Raw genomic sequence first — 11,227 nt, 5'->3', positions numbered from 1 at the left:
AGCTTAAAAGAAGGTTTAAGGATTTACTAGCAAGTAACTAACACAGAGGCTCTCCTAAGCTTTAACAGTCAACTCCTCCGTTAACAAAGAAGAAATCTTTAGGTTCCTTTGATGATAGCAAAGTCTAGTGTAGAAGATGAATAAAAAATCCTCTCTCCACTATCCTATTTATAGATACCTCACATCCAAATCTCAATCAAAATTATGTCTAATCATTACCTGTTCTCACATGCTTTCATTAATTAATCACATCCTACAAGGCTCTCCAAGTGTCCTAACTACTGACACGTTGCCTCCACTAGGATGCTAGGTGTCTTAAATGTGTCCCACAAGCTATTATACTTATTTTAGCAGTGACACAAAAAAACGAGTGGCTAACTTATTAGTGGGAAAGTCTGCCTAATGAGGTCCTCACCCTAACCATGATCTCACCATCATTCGGAATGGTACTTCGTAGTATATAACCATTAAAACTCTAAATATGATCAATATTAATTCATACAAAATAAGAATGGTTCATCGAGAACTTACCTTCATTTGAAAGAGAAAAATCACCAATTTTTTTTTTTACTCTCACTAGCCCAAAGCTTTACCACCCACTTTTCAATTTCTTTCCTTCATAATAAATATCACACGTAATACCCAAAAATCTTGTCCATGAAGAAACCTTACCAAACAACCTTAAATAATCACCAATTTTCTTACTTTCTCACACTAACCCAAGCTTTCCCTCTCTAGCTCAAGGAAACGCTTACTTTCCATGGAGAAGATAATGGTGGAACTAAGTTTAGAAATGAGTTCTCTATAAGATTTTTATAGGAAAATGTGGTGGATAGTGAAAGCTCTTGGCGGTTTTTGAAAAAAAAATGGTGAGAAAATGAGAAGAGAAAGTTTGCTCATCTTCTAATGAGGGGGACAACTACAAGGGGAAAAGATGAGAGCTTTCATCTTTTCTTTTATTATTTTTAATAGCTAAAGTCAACTCAATTTAAATGGGTGGCTCACAATTTTTCATGCTTTAAAAATTCCAAAATTTATGGCCATAAATTTGCTCATATCAACATACATAAAATGAATTCTAAAACTATCATTGTCATACTCTTGGAAAGTTCTATAATATCTTTTAACGGAGAATTTGCACTTTTAGTCCTTTTCTCATGTCACTTCACTTTAATATTACCAAATATGACACTTAACACATTTTAAACTTCCTATAACACCATAAGGTTTCATAATGCTATCCAACCATGCAAAAATTGCATTTTAATTATTTTTAGGCCAAAATGAAAAAATTGCAATTTGGTCCCTACACTTTTCATTTTATTCAGTTTAGTTTGAACCTACTTTTCTTCATAAAAATATATTTCCCATGTATTTGTAATATCAAAAATTATTATCAATTCATAATTTCTCTAATTGGTTAATTTGCATTTTATCCTCATACTTTTCCAACTTTTCATTGTCTTTTTTTTCACATTTTCACATCCAAAATTTACTTCATTGATTTCCAACAATAAATCATTAATTCCTTTAAAATTTCTCTTTATTGGTCTCATTTTTGAATTTTATCTGAAATTCACTATAGTGAGTTTTGAAACAATGCCACTTACTCTACCAAAAAAAAGATTAGGGCATTATGTCCTCAATGGTTTTTGTACGTAAAAAAAAATATATGCAAATATTGACTCATTGGTTTTCAAAAATTTAACTAACACTAAGTTGCATTATGTAGTCAGATCATAATGCGAGAAGACAACTTATATTAGCATGTAATATAAATGGTCTATCAGCCTGAATAATCGAAATTGAGAAAATTGATTCAATGAATATTAGGTCATCTATCGAGCCAAATAAAGAGATATTGTGTCTTGGGTATTGGTGCAGATGACTCCTAGAAGATAGAGACATAAATGTGATTGTCTAGACTAATAATACATCAGACAAGACCCAAGTAAAAAAAAATCGTAAATCCATTTAAAGATTTATTCACTTGTGACATTCATAGCATGGCTTACCTCAATCCTGAGTAAATAATGGACTATTGCGTGCATGACTCATATACTTTGATGTATTAAAAGTCTGAGTTCAAATTGGTAATAAAGTCGAGAGCTAATACGCTGGGTATACGACTTCTACATGGCATGGTTTCATTTACAGTAGTGGAATTCATATCCCAGTAAAGGGTAAATGGTATCCTCTCATTGTCATTACATGATTGATGAAAATGTAATGTGGGCCGTGACCATGTTACAAATGATTTAATTACTATGTGTTAGTAATTGGCTTTTTCTTGAAGGAAGATGTAATGGTTACTATAAGATAAAATTGGATCATACTGGGTGAACTAATTTAACCCAAAGAGATTAAGGGTATCATATTAGGGTAACACACATATGAACATGTCATTGGACGGACACTTAATAAGTTTCTTTCGTAATAGTATATAATAATGAAAGTTTCATCATGATACTTTTAGTGGATTGACTCCATGATTAAATAATGTTGTAATTAATAAACGAAGAGTCAAAACTTTATTACAAATTATTTGAGCCCTAATTATATATGTCCATTCAGTCTCTTCTCTAGCTTGATACAATCCTTGAAGGTTTGCTTTTGAATCATGTGATGAATAAATGAAAATGACAAATTAGAGAAATAGATCACATGGATCACTATTCACGTGAATGTATTTTCTAGGTATAAGCAAGAGATGACTTAGAGATTAAATTAGTTTATTCAATTGTTATTTAATTGATTGTAATTAAATAATTAAAATTTGAAGAATAATTTAAATTAATTAGTCTTCAAAGTTTTGTTGAACAAGACAATTAAATTTGTTTACTCATAGATTCCAGTATGTTAAAGTTGTCATAACTTTAATGAAATTAGAGTTTGGTAGAGAAAATTAATTAATTGAGTAAATTAATTAAATTTATTTTAGTTAATTAAATAAATAATATTTTGAGAATAGACAATTGATTATTGGGTTGATTAAATTATATGAGTTGGTTAAAAGGCTAGTTAACACATATAGTTGTATCCGATAAATTATAAAGTAGATATGCATACAAATGAAACATTAAGTGCAGAAGATAGTGAAAGTATTAAGTGAACAAAATAGTGAAAGTGAAAGGTGGTATGTGAAATTAGTGAAAGAATATTTAATGAGTGGACTAAGTGCCAAATTAAGTAAATTATCTATGTGAAAGTGAGTGGTATACTGCAACTGAATTATTTCATACTAATATTTTATATAGTTTATAATTAAATTTAAATAAAAATATTTTATTATATATAATTAATCGATGAAAAATAAAAAGACATGTTTAAAATTAATTTAATATAGACTAAACGAATAGCTCAAAGTTTAGAGATCTTAATACTATTGACGGAGTAAATAACATATATTTTTTAATTTTACACATTTTTAAATTCATGTAAAATTGATTTTTGGAGTAAATAATCATTATTAACTCATCTTTTCTTAGTTTGATAAATTTTCACTTTAGTCCTCGTACTTTCGACTCTTTCGATATAGTCTCTTTTCCAATGTTCTAGATACACTCTCATATTCACAAAATTTTCTTCAAGGACTTTCGTTTAATATCTTATTTAAAAATTTTCCTCAGTTGCCGGTTGAATAGTAGCTCGATTGGTATCAGTATTGTTATTAGTGTAGGAGGATATATGTTCAAGTGCACTAAACGTATTATCCTCCTATTTAAGGGTTGGGGAGGACTATGAATAGTTTTAGACATTATATAAAAAAATATAATAAAAACCTATAATGAAATTAATGTTCGAAAAAAAATTCACTCAACTTTTCACTATATACTTTTGCCGAAATAATACCATTCACAACCCGATTTGAGCCCAATTTTTTTAATCCAAACATCTTCTAACAGATACACAAACGAGAAATGACATTTTAGATTATAATGTTAGAAAAAAAAAAAACCCGACAAGTTTAAAATAATTTTTTAAGCTCTAAATTTTTTGAAAAAAAAACATCATTTTTTCTATTAAAACATCCGCAGTTGGTTTTAAGTTTTTTGCATTAAAAAATTGCCTTGGGCAGATACATTTTTTTTTCTTTTAAATCTAAGCTGTTTTGAGCTGTTCAAAGTAGCAGGAAGGATAGTGAATGCCATGATAATAAAGTCATTAGAACATGTTGGTTTAAGAAGGGAAGGTTGGGTGGTGTGATGTGAATGAGAAAAATGAATGTATGAAAACAAAAGAAAAGAATCATGTATCTCTAACGATGACATGTGAGCCCGAGTTTCATTTGAAAATTGCCTAGGCTGTTGCTGCTTTTGTTACTATCATTTGTTCTAGGTCCAAGCGGACTTTTAGATGAACATGTTTTATTTACATAATGAAGTTGGAGTCAAAACTGATGGGCTAAAACGTGAGGTTGTCCGAGGAGAGGCATTCACATTTCTTGATCTCGGAGTCAAGTATGCTTGCTCTAAAACCCGGAATTGAAGCTCAGAAGGATAATCCCTCATGCAGCTAATTCGTGGCCCAGCCCCTGTGGACCACTTGGAGGATAATTGTTGAGCTAGTTGATATGATTTCAAGCCTTTGTGAGAGTCTATCCTTTTCATTATTTTTTCCTTTGGTATAGGTTTGCGATCTTCCTCATCATCCTCTTCTCCAAACAAATTGATCTTAGTGCATAGAAACTCTTCCTCAGGTAAAATCTCTTCTGCTGTTTCATACCCATCTTCTGTACTTGGTGATAATGCTTGATGCTCAAGGCGGCGACTTGGTGATGACGTTTTTGTCTTGATCATGCCAATCACATCATGTATTTTCTGTATGCGAAGTTTACTTAGTTTTGACAAAAATACTCGAGACAAGCTCGACGTTAATTTGTTAGCAACATTTCGGGCGGTGTCTGTAGGGTCTTCCTTTCTTGTACCACTGTTCTCTTGACCTGAACTTTCATTATTTGTTGCCTCAGTTTGTTGTTGTGACCCTCCTACTGTTGCCTCATTACTTCGAAGGCTATTATTCTTTTTGCTATTTGTTTCTTCCTCTTCATAAGGGCTTTTCTGTAAACACCATTACAAAGAAGTACATAATCTCAACCCCCAAACAACCATGTTGAAATAACAATTAATGTAGAACTGGTTTTCTTTACCTTCACATTTGTGAGGTCAACATTGTGCTCCCGAAGAAATGATATGAACTCCTGAAAATTCTCTTCTGTTGGGAGGTAGTGTCCACTATGGGGCCAAATCGCCTATAAAGTTGAAACAACATTTCAGTGCATCAAAAGTCTTGTACAAATTTGAAAATAACAGAGTGTAACTGACCTTCACGACACCGTTTTCCACAACCAATCTTCCAGCAGACAATGTTGCTCCACCGGCCAGAAAACTTGAATGCTGAAAAGTGCCCTTTTTTTTCAGTCCAACATACAATTTCTTAGAAACACTGAGAACAAAAATCCACTTCACATCTTCGGGTCCTCCTGTGGTATCAAGAAGTATCTCACTCATCTTGTACACCAACTTTTCACTCCTTATCACTACTTCAAAATTCTCCCTTTCAGTCTGTAAATAGGAAACAAACAAAAAAAAAAGAAGTATATTTCGGTAACTATCTTCCAAATAAACTTGATAATTTGCATATGAAATTGAATTATATCCTATACTTGATTGGGATTTTTATATTATTACGTCCAAAATAAGGGAAAAAGCCATAGCTACATCCTACATACTTAGAAAAACAACATATCTAAAAGTTTGAAAAAGGAGATTAAGCTCACTGGACCAAGATACTTGATGCATTGATGTTGAAGCTTTGACCGAGGGCAATTTTCAATAAGGACTTCTTTACCTTCTCCTATGTCAAGCCTACATGTTCAAAGTTGACAGATTGCTTCATCAGTTGGTAAGAAGCAAAAATCCTTCCTTGATTATTGTTACCAATTAAATGAAATCTTACCAATAAAAGAAGGGTTGTTTACTTTCACAGTGAAGCCATTTGGCATAATAAAATTGAAGATTATGGCCATAACGATGCCTAGGATCAATCTATTAGCAAGCATTAAGAAACATGATTAGTAAGAGCTAGAATTGAAGACTGATAGTTTACTACGACTTTTTGCTTCTTAGAAGGGTAACTACCGCCTCAAGCCAGTGTTGCAAAGCAAGCTTTCGAGCCTTTTCATCCTTAGATATGCCTTTTCCAACCTGCATAAGAAGATAACTTCGTAACCAACATTGCAGCCAAATGCATTTAAAAGCTTACATCACCTTTGTTCATGACTAACCTTAGCAGCTCTTTTTCTCGCCCTAAACCACCGTGAAACGGCAGATTCTGGTTTTTCTATCTCAAAGAAAGATATAGAGCTTCGTTTGAGTTCCACAAAATCTAATAGCTTCCACCTACAAAACGGTTTATAGAAATTAAAATACGAAGAAAGAAATGTTTGATAAGAAATGTTTGATAATCACAATGATGGATAGATACCAACCATTGTTGCTCAGCAACAACTGCACAATCTGCTAGCTGCCTCCTAGTTCGGAAACTTCTGTACACCTTTTGCAACTTCAATGCCGCCTGATATTGCTGCCCTCCTAGCTCTGAGAAGTCTGAATGGGACTCTTTCTCTGACCGGCTATTTGATGTTTGCAATACGTTATTGTCATTCACATTCTCTGACAAGCTATTTGATGTTTGCAATATGTTATTGTCATTCACATTCTTACAGCTCTCAGGTAAAGCAAACACCTTACTTTCCTTATCGGTGTCAGGAGTATGGTTATAACCATACGACTCCATTACATTTTCTCTAAAAGACAACCATTGAAACCAGCTGATGGCAACACTTTCTTCACAGCTTCATCCTTGAAATTAATGGATTTTAAATGAAAATTTTGAAAACAACAGCCCAGGTCATCAAAATTACTAAGAGGATGAAAAAATCATTCACATGCTATCAAAGTAATCTTCATAGATAAAGGTCTCAAACAACAAGATATATGTGATCTTGAGACCTGAAAATATAAACAAAAGAATCGAAATGATCAGATACCATGCCGAGAAACTATTTCTCAACGGGTTACCCCAGTAAGTGCTACCACCAGTGAAGGATTCTAACAATTCAAATTAGCTTGAAACTCTTTACCTTTTTGGCATTCCATATTCATTCATTCATCCATTCTCCTTTGTTTGTCCATTTAAATTTCTTCCAAGTAAACCATGTCAATATATACTTGCAAAGAATGCCTTGTTCGATGTTGCAAGAAGATAACCAAAATGCAAAATGCATTTACCTCATCAATTATTTGAATCAGAATAGACTTTTCTTGAAGGAAGTAAATCCCATGTTGTAAGAAAACATGTACGAAATATAGTAGAATGCTTTGAATATCACCATCCCTATTCCCTCGCTTATATTCTAATGTTCCATTTCTTTTTTGAATAAGCAAAAAAGCCAGAAAAATAAGGAAAGAGATAGAGAAAGCCACATGATGAAAAAGTTTATGTTCACAATAATCAATTGAGTTAGGTTTCAATGAAACGTGACATAATTTATAATATTGTTAAATAGATCAAATAAAAAATGACTAAAATCGATAAGGCAAAAATCCTTCTTCCCAGTATTGCATTTAATGCATAAAGAAAACTCAAAACAAATGATCCTTAACATTCTTGAATCAATGAAACAATAAATAACAAAATTCAGATTAAAAAAAAGTCTCTTATATGCATTTACATATCAAATAAAAAATGCTTAGCATATAACATAAAAACAAAAAAAAAAAAGTAGAGAAAAAAGAATTACCTCAACACCAAAGGAAGAGACAATAAATGAGTTGAAGGAAAAGTGTAGAAGAAAAAGAAAAGAAATAAAAAACTTTGGCCCAAAAATGAGGACTTTGGGTTAGGTACCAAACGTGAGAGAAAGCGAAGAATGTGGAGATGCTAGTCATTTAAAAAGGGAGGCCATTGCCTTTATCGTAAAGAGACTTTTTTCCTTAAAATATCAAAATAATAGAAATAATAATAACAATATTATTTTACGTATGGATATCTTATGTTATTCTAACAAGAATTGTAGATAAAGTAAATGGGATGGAAATGTTAGAAAGAAAATTGTAATTAAATCTTATTAACGATCAAATATGTTGAAAGTTAGCCAATTATGCAACAGTGACAAACAAGTCAAGAGTGTAAGCTAAAGTGGTGGATAATCCAAAGTACAAGTGAAAGTGACGAACAGTCCAAGTATAAGCCAAAGTGGCGAACAATCCCAGTGCAAGCCAATGTGGCGGATAGTCCGAGTGTAAGACAAGATGGCGGACAATCTAACCACCAACTATCTTGAAGCTTTTGTTACAAGCTAGCAAGTTAATAAGTAATCCCATGTACCTAGACATGCCAACTTGTCAAGTTGTAGTTGATAAAATTTTCCTATTTAAGTGTATACTTTGTACGTAAAAAATGAACTAGAATGAAAAAAAAACAATTCAATTTTGATTGCTAAATTTTTTATCTGTCCATCTTTTCTTTCTTAGACAAAAAAACCCAACAATTGGTATCTAGAGCCAGCCATCTTTGAGGGCCTTTGATTTGTTAAGAAATAAAGAGCAACCTTTGTTTCTTTGTTGTTTTGTAAAAATGTCTTCAGCTAGTTTTACACCTTCTACACCACCAGTCTTTAATGGTGAAAACTACCATATTTGGATAGTCAAAATAAAGACCTACCTATAACCTTATGACTTACGATAGGTTGTGAATGCGGATGTAAAGCCACCACCGTTGAGAGCCAATCAAACGATAGCATAGATCAAACAACATAGTGATGATCGTGCTAAAAAATTCAAGGCGATGTCATGTCTTCAAAATGGTGTTTCTGATGTAATTTTCACCAGAATCATGGCCTGTGAGACTCCAAAACAAGCTTGGGATAAGTTGAAGGAAGAGGTTCAAGGTACAAAAAAGACAAGGCAGCAACAAATTATCAATTTGTGGAGGGATTTTGAGAACCTAAAGTTGAAGGAGTCTGAAACTGTCAAACAATATTTTGACAGAATCATGGCCATTGTAAACAACATAATATTGCTTGGAGATTAGTTTCCTGATAGCAGGGTAGTCGAGAAGGTGATTACTACACTTCTTGAGAGGTGCGAGTATAAAATATCCTCTCTTGAAGATTCGAGAGGCTTATTAGCAGTCTCTCTATCAGAGATGATAAATGCGTGTACACTCAAGAATAGAGGAGAGCTGCAAGGCAGGAGGAGCTTGTTGAAGGAGCTTTTCTAGTAGAGAATAAGGAAGGCTCGAACTCCTTAAATAACAGAGGAAAGAAATTTGGTTAGACAAGACAGAAGAGTTGGGGAGATGGTAGCAATGAGAAAAATATACCATGCTCTCACAGCAAAAGGATCACTCATTTGGAAATGTATTGTTGGTTCAGAACAAACATTTAGTGCAGAAGCTGTAAACAATTTGGCAATATAGTGAGGGTATGCAAGGATAAGGGGCAACAATAGCAGTAGTAGTGTAACAGCCCGATTTCGACCCTAATCGGACATAGTGGTTTCGGGACCACAAATCTGAGTCAAAAAAATATTTTAATATTATTTTGTGTGTTTATTATGTGTGAATTTGACTGTGTGAAATTTTTGTGTTTAAATTTTATCATTTAAATGACCGATTAAAGAAAATGACTTAATCGCGTAAAATAAAAATTTAGGGGTCAAATCTAAAAGCACCCAATTGTTGTTGTCTTTTAAAAATGGGGGTTTTAAATGGAAATTAAGCCATTTAGATGATAGTGGGCGGCAATGGTCAACATTGCCCTTATATTATATGTTTTATAATTTATTTATTTAAGGTTAACTTAGTAAACTAAAATTTATGATAATATATGTTATATTAAAACATAAAAAAATGGCCATTTTTCATATTTCTTGGCCGAATATAGCAAAGAAAGAAATCATCCATGCTTGTTAAGGTTTCAACACAAAACTAGCTTGATTAAAGGTATGTTTTACTTCGGTTTTTGATAATTTTTAAGTTTTTGAGATCGTTGCTAAGTAATCTTCAAAGCCCATGCCTTAATTTTTGAATTTGATGATGATTTTGTGTTTTTCCATTGATGGTAGCTTGTGATTTTTGTTGTTTGATGATGAAATATTAAAGATATGTGAAAGATTAACATGTTTTGTCTTTGAAATTTTGGTGAATTTGAGTAATGAGGGCTAAATTGTGAAAATAAATTTTTGAGGGACTAAAATGAAAAATAAATGAAATATATGGATTTTTATGGACTAGGGTGATATTCGGCCTAAACATAGTATGTGTAAATTTTGTGTATTTTGTGTTTTATACAATAGGGACTAAATTGCAAAAAGTGTAAAATGTCAGGGAAAAATGGTAATTTACCCATTTATGTGTTTTTGGATTAAATTAAATGATTTATTAAATAAAGAGTTAATTTTTAATATGTTTAGATCGAGAAACGAAGAAAACATAATTAGATCGGGGGAAGTCGAAAGTAGTCGAGTAGTTGACTGTGTCTGTCGATATCCGAGGTAAGTCGATAAGCATTTGAATTTTGTTTAATTCTTGAATATATAATAGATAGATGATCAATTGTGTTATTGAAAATATTAATATCCTTAGCGGAATTTGAATATTGAAATAGGGAGGTATTTGAGTTCGATTTAATTTATGAATAATGTCTGTAAGCCCGTACGAACCCTGGGAATTTCATAGGATTTACTGATAAGTGTTTTCGTGTAATAGCACGTCTGGGACGTTGGCATCGACTTGTATTTTCGTGTAAGACCCTGTCTGGGACAATGGCATCGATTTGTGATTACATGTAAGACCACGTCTGGGACGTTGGCGTTGTACGAGCTTTTCGATTATATGCGTATCCTATTTAATTCCGAACGATTCGACGGGCAATGTTAAATGCAGACGGATGTAGAAATGAATTTTATCTACAGGTACGTATTTGGTAAATGAATATATGGAAATAAGGTAAATTGGTTATTTGAGATTATATATTATAAGTGATTATAAGTTTGAAAATTTTCATGTTTATTATTAGATTTAATTCGCTTTAGTTGATAAATAAGTTGCCAAGGTGAAGGTTTTATACACATATATGTTAAGATATGTTCGGGTTAATAAAAGATATATGTGTTCAAAGTGTAATTATGTAATGTCTATTACATTTATAAAATAAGTTAAT

At 32.3% G+C, this 11,227-nt stretch overlaps 1 protein-coding gene across 1 annotated transcript; it reads right to left on the bottom strand.

Annotated features, from left to right (window-relative positions):
- Nucleotides 1-4,183: 4,183 nt before the first annotated feature.
- LOC105766597 (IQ domain-containing protein IQM6) lies at nt 4,184-6,798 on the bottom strand. Its single transcript, XM_012586113.2, has 8 exons — nt 6,491-6,798; nt 6,287-6,401; nt 6,141-6,206; nt 5,959-6,047; nt 5,780-5,867; nt 5,325-5,564; nt 5,150-5,251; nt 4,184-5,060 (listed from the first exon to the last, which is right to left on the bottom strand). Exons 1-8 carry the CDS (start codon nt 6,796-6,798, stop codon nt 4,368-4,370), a joined length of 1,701 nt encoding a protein of 566 aa, XP_012441567.1. The 3' UTR covers nt 4,184-4,367.
- Between the last annotated feature and the right edge of the window lie 4,429 nt (nt 6,799-11,227).

This window comes from Gossypium raimondii, chromosome 4 (assembly GCF_025698545.1).
Source record: "Gossypium raimondii isolate GPD5lz chromosome 4, ASM2569854v1, whole genome shotgun sequence".
NCBI lineage: Eukaryota > Viridiplantae > Streptophyta > Magnoliopsida > Malvales > Malvaceae > Gossypium > Gossypium raimondii.
The sequence above is the reverse complement of the archived record's forward strand: the minus strand, read 5'-3'. Positions and strand labels throughout refer to the sequence as shown.